Source organism: Microtus oregoni, unplaced genomic scaffold (genome assembly GCF_018167655.1).
Source record: "Microtus oregoni isolate MIOR12 unplaced genomic scaffold, Mior012 000005F_ref0000423, whole genome shotgun sequence".
NCBI lineage: Eukaryota > Metazoa > Chordata > Mammalia > Rodentia > Cricetidae > Microtus > Microtus oregoni.
In genome coordinates this window covers 63,606,859-63,624,204 of record NW_024543064.1, presented here as the reverse complement: position 1 = coordinate 63,624,204, position 17,346 = coordinate 63,606,859, and the positions used below count along the sequence as shown (strand labels likewise).

The window sequence follows — 17,346 nt, the reverse complement described above, 5'->3', positions numbered from 1 at the left end:
TTTAGATTTTAAAATTGCATGCATGTTTTGCCATGCTTTTGTTCCTACCTTTAAATATTATAAAGTAACCTCTGCTGCTTGAGCTCTATTGCCTGCTTCTGTCACACAATATTTACCTGTCCCTTCCTGCTTCTATTCCCCCAGAGTGATAATCTGAGTGCAGCATCCTTTTTCCTACACTATTTTCTTGGTAACTTGTCTTCATGTTTCTTTATGGCAGTCTTATTAGATGTTTTGTTTTTCATTTTTCCATGTGCTTTGCTCGTGTTCTTTCCAGATGCCTACAGTAGTATTTGGTATAGTAGCAAGAGCAGCTGAATTAGCAGATAAGGCACAAATGTAGTTCCTTATTACCCCATGAATGGGTTTAGCTTGTGATTAAATAACTCTTTTTTATTTTCCTTTCAAAACAGGGTTTTCTCTTTAGTCTGGGGTGTCCTGAGCTTACTGGTAGACCAGACAGGCCTTAAACTCAGAGATCTGCCTGCCTCTGCTTTCTGAGTGCTGTGATTAAAGGCATGTGCCACCACTGCCTGGATGATTAAACAACTCTAACACATACAATGAGAGTTTGTTTGATTAACCAATCATTGAAGTATTCTTGTTTAGTTTTTATTTTAATTTATTATTTGAGGCAAGACCGGTCTCTCTATGTAGCTTTCATTGGTCTGCAACTCACTATGTAGATTTTGCTGAGTTTAAGGTCTGTCTGGTCTACCAGTAAGCTCAGATTTTCCTGGATTTTGTTTTGTTTTATTTTGTTTTTTTGAGATAGGGTTTCTTTGTGTAATAGAGTCCTAGCTCTCCTGGAACTCGCTTTGTCGACTAGGCTGGCCTCAAACTTACAGAGATCCACCTGCCTCTGCCTCCCAAGTCTGGGTTTAAAGGTGTGAGTCACCATGCCCAGCTGTGTGGCTATTTTTAATTTAACTTAATTTTTGTAGTTTTTATTTGTGTGTGTCTGTGTGAGTGGATATCATGTGTATGTGGATGCCTGTGGAGGCCAGAAGAGGGTGTCAGAGAGTTACAGATGGTTATGAGCCGCTGATGTCAGGAGCTCTAGGGCCAGACTAAAGAGCAGCAAGCACTCTTCATACTGAGCCGTCTCTCCAGCCTCTTCAAGTCTAGTAGTCTGAAATTCTGTCCTCTTGTGTCTTTTCTAAAGTATCCCTCTGGGGCCTTTCTGTCTCTATTTGACTTTTCAGATGTCCTCATGTACTCAGGACCTGTCTTTAACATCCTCCTTGGAGTTCCTCTGACTTCTTCCATTGTGAGCCCCTTGATTTCTAATCTCGTGCTGTTGTCATTTGATTTGCTGCATTGTAAATTAGCTTCTTGGAAAGCTTATATATCAGGGAGAGTTTACAGGCACATCCTGAAAATGGCTTTTGGTCTTCACACCTTTTTGTAAGTCAGCTGACTATTCAATTCAAGTGTCAGGCAAGTGTGACATCATCTGATTCTTGATCTTTTGTTTGTGGTCTATGGTTTCCTCTGGAAACTCAGTGTCTGCATCTGAAATCAGAGGCAAATGCTCTTTTACTTGGTTTATAGAGACTCACTTTGTAATGCATGATCAAATAATAATATGGATGACTTTTGTACTCTGTGGACTCTCCTCTCTTGATCCAGCGTTCAGAACTCTCAGGATGCCAGGCCTCTTGTGAGTTGTTTCAGCCTGGAACTTTGACCATGTGTATGTCAGGACTCTTGGACTGACTCTGGATTTACATACCTTTTCTTTACTTTGCTCCATTTTCATTGTTTATTCTACTTTCTAAGAGATTTACCTGCTATAAATGTAGCATCTAATTCTTCTATACACATTTAGTAGTGTTAGTTAATTTACCTTGGAATATCTTTGGTTCAAAAGACAATATGCAAGTCTTCTTTGCATTGTGCCCTGAGAGGGGAAAATGTCAGAGTATGGACAAGTGTCATTGGAAACTTAGCCTCTTTCTCTTCCTTTAGCCCGAGTGCACTGCTGACTGTGTCAGAATCTCCCTGTGACCCAGCTTCACACAGCAGAAGTGGGTCGACTGCAGCTACTAGGTAGCTCTCAGGCTAAAATGGTGACGCTGATTGAATTGATGTTATTCATATGCATGTGAATTTCTAAAGCACAATACTCATGAGCTGCCTTTCAGTGATGTCCACATGAGAACATACACAGCTCCATGTGCTAGCCCTCATGGAGGCTGTAGAGGAGTCTGGCAGAGTTTAAGCCAGCATAGTACATTTACAAAAAAGAGTTCCAGGCCAGTGTGAGCTGCATGATGAACCTCTTAGAACACAAAACCAAACCAGTGTAAACACAGTTTAATGCTAGCCTGAATTACATTTAAATAATAACACACATTGTATTGTAAAGAAATTTATATCCTTGTCAGAACACAGTCCAAGAATGGAGTCATGTGAAAATTCAGAATGTTTGTGAGAAAACTCAAGGAAACAAGACAAGAGTCTTGTGACCTCAGTTCCTTCAAAACACAGAATCGTGTTTAGAATGTGTTATTGTGCTTCCCCAGTTTGGGGGATAGGAGTGAGCTTACTTCAGCTGTGGTTATTCATGTGCCTCAATGGAAAAACATGTTTTTATCATGTACAACTTGTCCTAGTCATTGCATACTTCATTCAGATGATTCTTCTTAACTCCCAGAGTATAAATTGTCTGATGCTCTGAATAAATCTGGCTATTACGTGAGACTTTTGTCCACCTTATTTTTAGTCCCCCTCTCCCAGGTTCATGTCTCCAACTAGAGCAGTAAACATATCCTCAAAGTAAATGAACATTTTGATTTTTTTTTTTGTGTTTTCCTTACGGCAAATCAATTCTACTCAAAGGGATACAAACATTTGTTTCATTTCTGATGTATGTTAATAACCTTATCACTCATTTTAAGATAATTTTCTTGGGGGCTCAGGAGATGGCTCAGTCAGTAAGATCACGTGCTCTGTAGTTATGAGAGACTGAGTTTGAATCCTCATCACCCATGTCAGAAGTCAGTGATAACGAGCTTCGGGTCAGTAAGAGACAGTCTCGAGGAGAACACTTATACCCTGCTGTTGCCTCTGTGTGTGTCTGTGTGCACAGGTGTGTTCACTTGCACACTCAAGAGCTTACAACATTCATACTTACTCACAACCCCACCCTATGAACTTTTATCAGTTTAAGGCAGTTTCTGAACTGACTTAATTGAGACGGGTAGATTTTGTTCATCAAAAATAATGGTGATATCCCAACAATACTATTCCATTCTCTTTTTTGTATTACCTTGGACACAGTTCAGATACCTACTGTCAAAGGAGAACTGTTATTCCATTAAAGTCTTTCATTTAAGAATGCATAAACCTTTTCATTTGAAAAAAGGAATATGGGCATTAAAAAGCCTTTTGGCATGTAGACATGATATATAGAACATTGCCTACTTGTATGAAAGAGAAGTACATTTGAAAAACCTGCTCTGACATTTTTAACTTTTCAGATTAGAAAGAGAGTATTTCTCCAAAAACAAGAAACTAAATGAAGAGATCGAAGAACAGAAGAAAGTAATTATAGATCTTTCAAGGAGACTCCAATATAATGAAAAAAGCTGCAGTGAGTTACAAGAGGAACTTGTGATGGTAAGGTTAAAGATAGAAACCCTATGGCAATGGCTTTATTGGGCCATATTTGATGTGTAGCAAGTTTATCCCCCACCGTATATCATGAGATAATAGTGTGAAAGTAATTTTAGTGACATCGTTCAAAGTTTCAAGCTGGAAGTTCCAGTTGCATCAAATATATACATAATTCTCAAACTTGGAACAGTTGGGAAAAACCAATCGAATTAATAGTTCTCAATCATATAATGTTTAAAAATGATTTTATGATTTTACTTAGGTGGAAGATAATCAGGATTAATAAGCAATAGATCTAATAATTTTAGTGACTTCATTTTCTGATCATTTTGTACATAAACATTACATTTCATAAATATCTAATCAAATTAACTATTGTGAGTAAGCTAGCTATCACGTATTTTTTTCCCCTAAAATATTGATATTTTCTTGTGGATCATCTTTTGTTTGAAAGGTACCAGCATCTCCCTGTTGCATCAGAACACACCCAGCTTTTTGTCATGCAATCTGGGGGCTCTTCATTCTGGGTTCATGTTAGCTGTCTGGCTGCCTTTCATCTGCCAGAATTCTGGCTTTTTAACATACTACGATTATATTTTTATACTCTTATTGACTGAAATGCTCTTTGTTGTCCATTTACAAACGCCTGCCCATCCTGTAAAGTGGTGGGAACCACAGCAGGGAAGAAGGCATAGTTTGTAGTCACACCGCACGTCCTCCAGCCTTGTTTCATTGTGCAAACTTCCTTAGAGACTTGGCTACTTCCCTTTCAGTTTGTCAAATGACTCTTGGAGATTCGCACTGAGGTGAATGAAAGTTATTTTTCTTTCCCAAAAAGGTAATGAAAGGGTTATATTAAGAATCAGTGACCAACTCAGTGCTTCCAAGAAGAAAGGTAGTTATGGAATTAAATCAAAACTCTTTAGTATTTAAAAATTATTTTTGAGATTTAAAAAATGTATTTTGTGTGCATGAATTTTGACTTGAACATATGTTTGTGTGCCACATGCACACAGTGTCCCTGGAACTGAACTACAGACAGTTGTGAGCTATCACATGGGTGCTGGGAATTGAACTTAGGACCTCCAGAAGAGCAGGCAGTGCTCTCAACGTCTGACCCAGTTTTTTAGGTCCTCTTTCAGTATTTTCAAATGTTCCTACATTATATATAGTCCCTATTCATCATGAGATGGTCAGTATCTCAGATTCAGGGGCCAATCCTGTTTGCTGTGTGTGGATCATTTGTCATCTGAATGTGGGTTTAGTAAAGGTAAGACCTTCCTATTTAGTGTGCATCACTGATGTGTGTAACACATATCCACAGTCTGTTCTGTTTCCCCACAGTTTATGTTTAAACTTCTGCATTCTAGGCAAGCACTCTACCGCTGAGCTGTTTTGTGCGTGTCCTGGTTCTTAACTCTTAGTTCAAAGGGATGAATTGGTGAAGAAAAATACCCTAGGGTGGCTGAGCTTACTAAACATTCTTCTCAGTAGTTTGGAAAGTGGGTCAGAGTGTAAGAGTGCAGAGTTCAGACGTTATCACTCCAAAAGTTGCACAATTTTTCCTAGTCCTAGCCTAGAGCTTAAAAAAGTAGATTTTTAAAAAAGCAAGACTAACTTAATTCACTACAGAGTTTATGGGTGTTTTGTGATCAGAAAATGTACTTGGTTGCAAGAGTTTTAATTTTAGTTTTTGACTTTTGCATGTTGATGGGTAGTCTAAAGTAAGGCAAGTTTCAGCTTACCCGAAACTTTTTGATTGGTATTCTTTCTATTAAACTGATTGTTTTGGTGGTGTTGAAAATTGTAGACTAATTGTTTTGCTCTTTCTTCCTCTCTCTCTCTTTCTATTTTTTTGTTTTTTGTTTTTTTTTGTTTTTTCGAGACAAGGTTTCTCTGGAGCCAGTCTGGCCTCAAATTCACAGAGATCCTCCTGCCTCTGCCTCCCAAGTGCCACCACTGCCCAGCCATGACTAATTGTTTCTTTAAAGCTTGATAGGTCACAAAAAGCAGTTGCAGAACTAATGAGAGATGTTTAAAAATTATTGGGTTGTAACCAAAGTGATGTAAAGCTTTTGTGTCAAAGTAATGACGTTTTCCATTTCATTTATCTCTGAAATTCTTTGTATCTTATTTTTATTGTTATTTTAAGTTAGCACACAGTGACAGGGTTTCTAAGTTATGTTTTTTTCATTCTATAATTAAATACTTTAACAAATGTGACTTAAGGGAGAAGAGGTTTACTTTGCTGTGTGGAAAGATAAAGTCCTTGATGATGAAGGAATCATGGCAGAGGGGCATGAGGGAATTAGTCATATTCATCTGTAGTCAAAAAGCAGAGTGATGATTGCCTGGGCGAGCTCTGTTTACACAGCCCAGGGAACGGCACACCATAGTGGGTTCTTTAACTGAATTTGATCCCTCGTAGTCATGCCCAGAGGTTCTTCTTTTCAAGGTGACAATTGAGATCTACTGGCATAATTTCGTTTTGGCATTTTCATACACACATATATCATATTGTCTTTTCCACACATGTCTTATTTTTTCATCTCTCTGCTTTTTTTCTTTCCTATTGCCATTTGTCTTTCAACTTTAATTGTTGTTTGTTTGTGTACTCCTGAGGCTTGAAACCTGAGCCTCCTGCATGGTAGGCAAGAGCCGTACCACTGAGTTTATATCCCAACCCTGAGGCCTTTTGTGTTTTCTGTTTTTTATTATTAATGATGTGTGTGCATCATTGTATGTGGGTGTGTGTGGAGGTCAGAGGACAGCCTTTGGAAGTTGGTTCTCTCCTTCCTTTGTGGTTCCGGGGCAATCAAACTCAGTCAGACTGGAGCAGCAGGTACTTTTACCTGCCGCCCCTGTTTGAAGTTACTGTTATTTCCTAACCTGACTATATTAGGAAATTTAAATAGCAGTTAGTGAAAATTATTGAATGAAAATAGTATTGCTAGTAAGTATATTTTTCCTTCTATAAAGTTATTAGTTTATTGCTTTTCCTAAATTTTATTGTCATGTTCTTTTGATTTTCTTATTCATCTGTCATTGCCTTTAGTATATTGATACTTTGATAATAAAGGAAAAGACAGGAAGCAGAAAACTAATGGATTGAATTAATTTTCTTTATATTATTTTTCTTTTTACTTTTTAAAGATTTATTTATTATGTATACAGTGTTCTGCTTGCATGTATGCCTTCATGCCAGAAGAGGGCACCAGATCTCATTATAGATGGTTGGGAGCCACCATGTGGTTGCTGAGAATTGAACTCAGGACTTGGAAGAGCAACCAGTGCACTTAACCTCTGAGCCATCTCTACAGCTCTCTTATTTGTTTTTCTTAATAAAATTTATTTTCACAGTTTAATACACACACACACACACACACACACACACACACACACACTCTCTCTCCCACCCTTCCATATTCTCCTCCCATTGCCATGGACCCCATTCTCCCTAAAGGTCCTTTCCGAAGTCCTTTCCATGTCTTTTGTTAAGTTTGTGACCCACTCAATTTAACCAGGGCTTTCCACATGAGTGTGAAACTATTCTTTGAAGAGTGAACTCAGCAGTGGCTACACAACTTAAAAGACAGTTACTTTCTCTCTTCCAGCATTTCTAAGTAGCCAATAGCTCCCCGGGGAGGAATAGGGCTCCGGGAACCTCTCCTTCATCTGTGTGACTGACTGTTGACAGGCCTAGGAGTCTATCTGCGTTCAGATAAATGCACTCGCTCTGAGTTCATGATTGTGATGGCCGAGTCATCATGCCTACAGGATAGCATTTCATGGCTCCTCTACCCACCATCCAGCTGTCATTTCTTTCTGCTCCCTCTTCTATAATGTTCTCTGAGCCACAGAGGGGATGAGGTGAGCATTAGGGTCGGACACTCAACAGTCCCTTGTTCTTAGCATTTTGACCAGATTTTGTGTTTACAGCCATCCACTGCAATAAGAAACTTCCCAATCACAGCCAAGAACAAAACAGGTATTTAAAAGATTGCTTGACACCTTATCAATTTAATAAAACAATAGTAGTAAGTTTCAGTCAGGACCTATGGCCTTCCCAGACAATTTTTGACCAAGTTGATGGAAGAAGGCATGAATTCTTTCCTCTGGATTGGACCTCAGATCCAATCGGAGGACAGCTGGTTACCTCTTATCCCAGTTAGTTGTAACTATCAACTTGATACAACCTAGATGCACCAGAGAAGGAATCTATCAGCAGTATTGCCCTGATTAGACTGACCTGGGACCTATCTGTCATGATTGTCTTGGTTGTTGATTGATGTAGGAAGACCCAGTCCACTGTGGGTGACACTGTTTCCCGGGAAGGTGTTCTTGGCTGTATAAGAAATCTACCTAGGGGTGAGTAAGCTCACTAGCAAACAGCATCCCTTTCCAGTTTCCACGTAAGTTCCTGCTCCAGCTTCACTCAGTGATGCAGAGTAACCAGTAATCTGAAAAAACCCTTTCCTCTCTTATATTACTTTTGGTCTAGAGTATTTCATGACCACATCAGACATGAAACTATAACATACCCATAAGTCAAGCTATTACTGTATCAGTGGGCACATCTTGCCTGATAGGCTGATATTGTTCACTCAGCTGGGTAAAACTGTTGATGAGTATTCCCCCCTATAGCCTTCACTGCACATTCTGGAACTATGTATAAAAGCCAGCAGGGAGGGAGCTCTACTTTAGTTCCATATTGATTTTTCTATGTCCTATAACCAGTATGTGTGGTGTCGTCAGCATTAGGGTATTCCTGGCTAGTTCTGTGGGCAATCAAGAGCAGCTGCAACAGCCTGTACAGTTCTGGGGCCTCTGAGCCCCTCCGGAACAATGGCTAATAGGGAGCCATCCCACGCCTGCCCCAGGATTTTCACTCTATCACTCATGGCTTATGGGATTGGCATACTGTAGGGTACATATGTTTTTGTTTTCTCTGTTTCTTATTATGGTAAAATATATGAATATAAAGTTTACCTTTTTAGTGCAAAGTTAACTAAATATTTTACATACTCATTTATTGATTTTGTTCTTAACAAACCAAGGCAAGGTGTTTGGTAACACAGGCCGTATTGATGAACTCTGGTTTTGCTGACTTTGCCTTCAGTAAGGTGGAAGGGAAGCCAAAGGTGATTCCTGACGTCATCCTCAGGCTTCCATATGGACAGATGTGTACACACATGCAAACCACTCCAAAATAGGAAAATAGAAATAAAATAACAAGTTAAAAGGTTAAAGCCACAAAGCATAAATTTTGTAGTGTTATATCTTAAAACTCTGGTTTCTGCTTTGAATGAATACTTTTCCATATGAAGAGAATTTGACTCATGAAGAAACTTTTCCCTTTTCCCTTATTCATTTTGGGAACAAAATTGTTTTCATGGTGGTGTGTAATCTTTCTGACATTTATTTTCAGCCTAGGTGTTTGGTATTTGACAGGATATAGAGGGGTAACAGAGAGCATGCATGCTAGTTCTCTCTTCATGCCGACAGCTTATTTCTAGTTGAGGTCCTGTTCAGGACCATTTTTCAAGCCTGGTCTTAATTTTCTCTGTTGCATTGGAAGAGAAAAATTAAAATCGCTTTCCTCGTTGGTTTTCCAGTGAAGCCCTGATACTATTAGTAAGACACAAGGGCTTCAAGCAGTCTTGAGACAGAAATAACACTGTGTAACCTGGCACAGCATAGTAAGACTTAGGTCTAAAAGAGACTCTGTATGCCCTAGTTCAGGACATACAAAGTGTTAGCAAACCACCCTCAAAGCGATTGCTCCTCTGGTTCAAGACATATAATACAAATATAGAATGTAAGTTTGGAAAAGTCCAAACTGGGTAAATCCCCCCCCCCCCTTTTCTTGAGTCAGGGCCTCACTATGTAGTTCTGGTTGGTGTGCAGCCACTATGTAGACCAGTCTGGCCTCAAAGTCACAGAGATCGGCCTGCCTCTCAAGAGCTGGGGTCAAAGGTGTGCACCCTTTGCCCAGCCTTTCTTGGAGTTTTAAAAACTTTATTTAACAGATAGTCAGGTGAGTTTAAATGACAGTGAAATTCCATTTATCTTCCGGTTACTAATTATTGGCCTATGGTGATTTTTAATGTCATAGAATCGAGTTTCAACACAGGACACTTAAAAAGTGAAGAAAATTAGGTTGATATTCACCTGACTATACAACATGAATCTTGAAAGAATTTTCCTAGAAAATATTTTGATTAGGACCCCTGTTAGGTAGCTCTCACCTCCCGTCACACCAGGTCCAATGGCTCCTATGCCCTCTCTTGGACTCGTGTGTGCATCATACCCGTCCTTCACATATTCATACTAAACAAGCAAATAAACACACAAACAAAAAACCCGGAAAACTTACAGTTTTAAATTTAAAAAATCTAGCTTTCAATTGTAACATCTGATAATTGAACAATGGTTTAATCAGCTACTGAATAAAACTACATTTCTAGTAGAAGCTGTTTAGCAATTGTGCATATTAAAAGCATCCTGGAAGCGCAGTAGCTGCAGCAGGTCTGCCAGAGAAAGCTGATTTTGATACTCTCTTCTTTTGAAACAGGGGAGCTTTCATTTTCAAATCGCTATTATTGTGACTTGCCTGGTGCTTTCTTCAATGAAATTTTCTTAAGTCCATCATTTCTGAGATTTGTTTTCCTGCCACTCAGTAATATTTAGCTAGAGCTCTAGGAGAGACCATATATTGAAAAGGGAATTCTAGTTCTCATGAGGTTTTGCTGGAAAGAAAGTTTTATTCCCTGAAGAACTTATGATTGAAAAGTCATGTGAACATCTCCTATGCTTTGGAGACTTAACTTATTGCATAATAATAATGACTGCTCTCATTACATACAATTTTGGAAGTGCTCTTTGATTGTTATGCTTTGTGGTAAAGTTAATGTTCTTTGATATTTTTGCTTCAAATGTCCTGTTGAATTTTGTAGAGAGCATTTTCCTGATTCCGTTGAACATGTTCAAAAGTAATGGATTAATGAATATTTTATTATAAAATTTAATAAAAATTATTGTTTGCTATTTTTCACCAAGGAAAATAGTGTTAATACCATGAGCACTGTTTTAGCTCATATAAATATCACTGTCTCTCTTAATGACCTCAGTATTTAACACTGTTAAGGAGTGTCTATTAAGTGTATATCTATGTATATTTAGGCAATTATTATATGGGGCTGGATTAGTTAATAAATTCAAAATTAAGCAAAATATGAAAATACAATTCTTAATTTTAGCCTTGGGAAAAAATGGTGATAATATGTAGGGGAGATAGATAGGTGGGTAGATAGAGAGAAAAAGAGAGAGACAGAGACAGACAGACAGATTGATTTTGATTTGTATGAAGGCCCTGTAATGACTTGTGCATGAAGTATCCCTTAAAAGGTTTGAAATATTAAAGTATTGGTCCCCAGGTGGTGTATCCAATCATTGAGCGGCAATAGAATCATGACAGCTCTGACTTAATTAGCAGACCAATCTGTTGATAGACTCATAATCTGATGGCATTATTGGGAAGTAGTAGAAACTTTTGAAGCGAGGTCACAAGGGTATGTCCTTTGGGGAACAGGATTATGTCTTGTCCTAGATCCCTCTGTGTAGTCTGTGCTTGCCTATGGCCAAGAGGTGAGCATTTTCCTTTGACAAGTGCTAGAGACTAATATATATGAGTCTATGGGGTCATTCTCATTCCAACAACCATACCGCATGAGAGAACATGCACTGTGTACTTCTGAGTCTGGGTCACCTTGTTTAATAGAATAGTTTTCAGATCCATCTATTTCCTGCAAATTTCATGGTGTTTCTTTTTCTAGAGAAAAAGAAACTATTTTTTTAAGTGTGTGTGTGTGTGTGTGTGTGTGTGTGTGTGTGTAGTGTTCATAGAGGCCAGAGGTAACAGATTTGTGTACAACTGAAAGTACAGGGAGTTGGGAGCTGAGTGTGGCCAGAGCCTGAACTCAGGTCCTCTGGAAGAAAAGTATGTGCTCTTAACCATTGAGCCCTCTCTCCAGCCTCCAATTTCATTTTTCTCTCCATCTGGGTGTATATACAGTTTTCAGTAACCACCCACGTGCTGATAGACCTCTAGGCTGCTCCTATTTCTTTGCTGTTGTGAATAGTGCAGTACTGAACGTGGATGTGCAAATCTCTCTGTGGGAGGTTGTAGTCCTTTGGGTGTGTGCATAGGAGAGGAATGGCAGCAGCATCTGATATTTCTGGCTTTGTTTTTTCAAGAAACCTTCATATCTACTTTCCTGATGGCTGCACCAGCTTACATACTAACCAGCAGTACAAGGTTTCCTTTGTCAGCCATGTCGTCACTTTTCTTGATGGTAGTCATTCTGACAGGGGGAGATGGAAGCTCAAAGTAGTTTTTAAAAAGTTATTTATTCCTTGAATCTGCCTCCTGTGGTGGGCATGGGAGCTGGCCCTCCCCTTTACCAACTGCAGCACTCAAGAAGTGGACCCTGTATCTCACCTGGGCAGCACAGCAGAGCTGACCCTGTTGACTGGTACGGCTGAACTGGCCCCTAAAGGAGCATGGGAGGGCTGGTCATGCCCCTCATTTGCCATGTGGTAGTGTGGGCGGGGGAGAGATACCCCACCAACCCCTCGCTGCTTGTGGTGGGTGGGAGAGCTGCTCCTCACCAGCTGCAGCTCTAGAGCTGGCCCTGATGGTGCATGTGCGGGAAAGCTGACCCTGAGAATGTGGAAGCAGAACTGGTCCCTGCCCCTTGCTCATTGCCACAAGGGATGAACTAGTCAGGGCAGTGCTGGAGAGCTCACCCGGGTGGGGGTGAGGACGGGAGGGAGCTGGCAGGGCTGACTCACTCTGCAACTACTCAGGCCCAGAACCAGGGTTATGAGTTGGCCCATCCATGATTTGCGGGAACATGTGAAGGGGCCAGTCTCCACGAGTCAGGACAACAACAGGATATCCGAGAGGAGTTCCAGTGAGGGCCCAGCATCCATAGTGTAGCAGAAACCAGAGGCCTCAAACCAGACCAATCACTCTTCCCAATGAACACTTGCAAGTGAAGATATAAGGACAAAAGGGTTTACTGCGTGATTTACTGCGTCACACCGCAACTTCCATGACAAGAGGTTTTTTTCTTTTTCTTTTTTTTCTCTTAAATTTTATTTTATTTTGGGGGGCAGCAAGGGCAGAGGGTGGATATGAAGATTGGGGATATGAATGGGATCAAGATGCATGATGCCAAAGACACAAAGAGTAAATAAAAGAAAGTTAAGAAATTATTTCTCTACATATCTTGAAATATTTGCCTGCATATATGTCTGTGTACCACTTACTTGTGTGCCTTGTGCCCTTGGAGGACAGAAGAGGGCATTTAATCCCCTAGGGCTAGAGTTACAGATGACTGTGAGCTGCCATTTGGGGGCATAAATGGAACCTGGGTCTTCTGGAAGAGCAGCCAATGCTCTTAACTGCTTAACTCTTAACTCTTCAGCCCTTTCAAGTAGTTTTTTTTTAAAAAGTATTTTAAAAAAATATTTCTTGGATTCAAGGTTTCTAAAGCTGAGGGAAACTCCTCAGGCTGCTAAAGATTAACCAAATGAAACTATGTCAGTGCCCCCTCCCAGCTCTCCTGGGGGTTTATGCTGAGATCAGTCTTCAAGCATTGCTGGTGAATGGTGGCATTAGGAAAGATCATATTGAGTGAGGTTAACGCAGACACAGAAAGATAAACATCTCACGTTCTCTCTCATCTGAGGTACCTAGCTCCAAATCTTCAGATGTGAGTGTAGTCCTCTCCCCTCATCAAGGAAACTTCTCTTTGCAACAGATGGAGACTGTTAGAGAAAGCACACCAGTCAAAACACAGAGTTGTGGAGCCCAGCCCTACCTGACACAGCTACAACACAGCTCCTGCTGCTAAGCTCAGGGGTCATTTAGAAGAGGGGTGGAAGAATGGGAAGAGCCGGAGGGCCAGGGCGTTTTCAGTGAGGCTGCGTATCCGAGGAATGTCAGAAGCTACACTTCTTAGCTGAACCAGTCGTCATGCTAATGTGGGTGGGGAAAGCTCAGGAGGCCTCAACCCTATGGAAAGAACTACAGAGTGCTGAGAGGAGGAGGAGGAGTCTTCTCCAAGGAAGAACACACTACTTAAGGTTAGCCAGTACCAACGGTGAGTTTGAAGACACATACGTAGCATTATACAGACTGAGCAGATGTATTTATATATTTGGAAACATGCACACATCATGTAACAACAGTTAAAAAAATAGGCCATGAATTTGAAAGAGATCAATGGGGGGCATATTAGAAGGGTTTGGAAAGAGGACAGGAAAGGAGGTAATGTTGTAACAGTTCCTGTACTTCAATGTAGTTTTATTATGCTCTGAAGGCTGAGGGTATTAAATACTTCAAAAATATTTGTTGGCCATTTGTGTTTCTTCTGTTGAGAACTTTCTGTTCATGACCACATTTATTTTGAATTCAGAGATCTACCTGCCACTACCTCCACAGTGCTGAGGTTAAAATCTTGATCCACTTGGTATTTAATTTTTTTTTTTTGCAGGAAAGAACACATTTTGGAGACAGATTAAACGGAGTTTTAATGCCATCCCCATGTTAAAGCAGCTGTGTGACCTGTAGTGATTATTCCTGTGATCTGTTTGCTCATTTGTAAAATAACCCTAACAGTTTTTATCACACACAAGTTTTGTTGAGTGTCAAATACAATATATGTGTCAGTATAATGGAGGAGAAAACATAGTGCATACAACAATCACATGTGACTGGAGGGATAGCAACCAGAGTAGACCTTGGAATAAAAACGTTGCTATTAGTAAATGGGCAATGATGCGCGCGCGCGCGCACACACACACACACACACACACACACACACACACAGTGACATAGCTCCAAAATATGTGGAACAAAGTCTGACCTGACTGAATGTGGAAACAGCATTGTATTTGCAGTCCCAACTACACTACTTTCAGTAGTGAGTGGCCCAAGCAGGAATAATACCAGCAGTTTAAAGACTCAACAGTACTATAAACAAATTTGACCTTATAGATATCTGTGGAACCACTTCCATCAGTGGTACAGCACACTCTTTAAGTATAGATAAAACTTGTGTGCACACACTGTAGCCTAGGCTATGTGAAAAGTCAGTAAACTTGAAAGAATTAAAATTATAGAGACTCATCTAAGGATATATAGCTCAGTGATAGGAAGCTTACCTCACATGTACAAACCCAGTTCAGTCCTTATTACTGCCTAAAAAAAAAAGAAAAAACTATATGAAGCTTCTGAATATAATAGAATTAAATTGGAAACCAGTGTTAGAAGACATATAGGGAAAATTAGCAAATATAAGACTATTAGTGCACACACTTCAAGTAGCTTGTAGGTTAAAAAGAAATCAAAGGAATTAGGAAATGCTTTGAAAACATACCAAACTTCATAGGATTGTAGTGGGCAAAAGAGGGATGTTCAAGAAGAAATATTCTCAAAGCAGGAACCTAACATCCTACTCTAGAGACCTGAACCAAACCTCAGACCAGTAGAGAAAGAAACAAAGAGAAAAGGAAAGAAAAGAAAGAGATTAAAAATAGAGGAAATCCACACCTTTAATCCCAGCATTCAGGAGGCCGAGGCAGGCAGGCAAGCAGATCTTGAGTTCGAGGCCAGCCTGGTCCGTACAGTGAGTTCCAGGACAGCCAGGGTGACACAGAGAAATGCTATCTCAAAAGGCAACAAACAAACAAAACAAAACAAAAAAGGAACTCAACCAAAAGTTGGTTATATGAAAACATAGCTAAAATGACAATAGTTGGATAGATTCATTAAGAAAATAAAAAGAGATCAAATTATTAAACCATAGAGAAAATATAAATAAATAAAAATAATTATAAGATAATACCCTGAACATCTGTTTGCTAATGAGTTAGATAAGTTAGTTATAATAGACAGTTTTCTGGGAAGATAGAAATTACCAAAATAACTTAAAAAGAGATAGAAAATCAGGTAAGATGTTTAAGTTTTTAATTAGGAAAAGATCCTAAAAGGAAAAGCACAGACTCGATTGCTTTATTGATAAATCTCAACCATTTAAGAAGAATTAATACAAACTCTTAAAGGAACCAGAGAGAAAAGACTTTACATTTCATTCTGTGGTCAGTGATAGCACACTGTAACAAACTCAGGCACAGGCACGAGAAAGCTGCATATAGTGCCCTTCTGAATATGGCTGGTAAAATTCTCAGCATGACACCAGCAAATAGAAGGTTCAGCAGGACAGAAAAAAAAAAGCATTGTACTGTGTCCAGTGGGATTTCTCCTTGAAATGTAAGTTCAACGATTCACTCTAACTTAGGTACTTCCAGACCACACAAAAGAGGTCAATTGATCACGTAATTTCTTGGTGCTAAGTATATATTGGTGAGCACAAAAATAATCCCCTGTTCCTGAGACTTCTTTGAGCTCCTCACATTGAAAACAGTGTTCTTGTTATAGGTGCTGTGAAGGTCTGTCAAGGAAGCTGGCGTAGGCAGGGATTTGAAGGCTGCTTTTCTGAGGTGACAATTGAGCAAAGCTCTGAATACGGAATTATTGCTTGTCATGTACAGTAGCCCAGTCCCAGTTATTACAATGCTGTGTGTTGAACCCAGGACCTTGAGTACACTAGGCTGGCGCTATACATCCCTAATGCTTGGTACTTCCCTAGTAGCTGTGGTTAGTGGTTTTAGTTATTTGAGGCTGACTATAGTTCAAAAATATTGATTGGGAAATTCTAGAAATGAAGAATTCTCGAGTTTGAATGAAGTCATCTGAATGACGATTTCTTACATGGTCCAATCAAGGACACAATGGGACAGCCATGCTATATGTACACTACCTGCCTGTTAACCATTTGTACCACTCCCAGTGACCAGGTGGACTCATCCTAATATCACAGACTCTTGTGTTTAGGTAACCCTTATTTCATTTAATATGATTTCCCAAGCACAAAAGTAGTGATACTGACAATTTAGAGAGGCTATAAAAAGCTTCAGACTGCAACCCTTTAAGTAAAAAATGGAGGTGGAGTAAGATATTTGCGAGAAGAGGGCCATATTGATATGATTTTTATAATAGTACCTGTTATTATGATTGTTCTACTTTAGCTATTACTACAAACCTCTTGCTCTGCCTAATTTATAAATAAAGGTATATATGTACAGAAAAATATAGTATCCATTTGTCTCAGTGCTGTCTGCTTCCAGGCATCCTCTGGAACTTTGGAAGAGTTCCCTTGTGACTAGAGGGGTGTTGTGTTCTGAGATGTGATTTTGTCCTGCCATAGCTATCCTGTTTGTTCTGTTTATGTAAGCATCCTTCCACTAGTAGTGATCTCATCAGCTTTGAAGTAGACTTACATTTTCTCACATTAAAAAACAACCACTCTTCTTTGACCCCTTCTACTTTCCAACTATTTTTCTTTTTTTTTCCTTTTTATCACAAAAGAGATTTCTGAAGTTTCTGTTTCCATTTATTCATCTTATACTTGATTAGGAAAAAAATATCAGACTTATCCTTTCTCCAACCTATTTCAGTCTGGGTTAAAGCTGTTCTGTAGCTGAAGACAGTTCTTTAAAGTTGATAATGACCTCCATGCCCAGTGGATCCTTCTTAGTCCTCATTTACTTGGCCTTTCTGCAGCATTGAACATAATTGACAACTCTACTTGAAAC

The 17,346-nt window shown here is 39.5% G+C and overlaps 1 protein-coding gene across 1 annotated transcript in view; it reads left to right on the top strand.

Moving 5' to 3' along the window:
• Positions 1–17,346, top strand: part of Ccdc171 (coiled-coil domain containing 171) — a 341,586-nt gene that overhangs the window by 79,471 nt on the left and 244,769 nt on the right. The window contains exon 10 of the mRNA XM_041652374.1: positions 3,486–3,624. Coding sequence (XP_041508308.1) covers positions 3,486–3,624 — 139 coding nt within the window. The remainder of the gene's footprint in view (positions 1–3,485; positions 3,625–17,346) is intronic.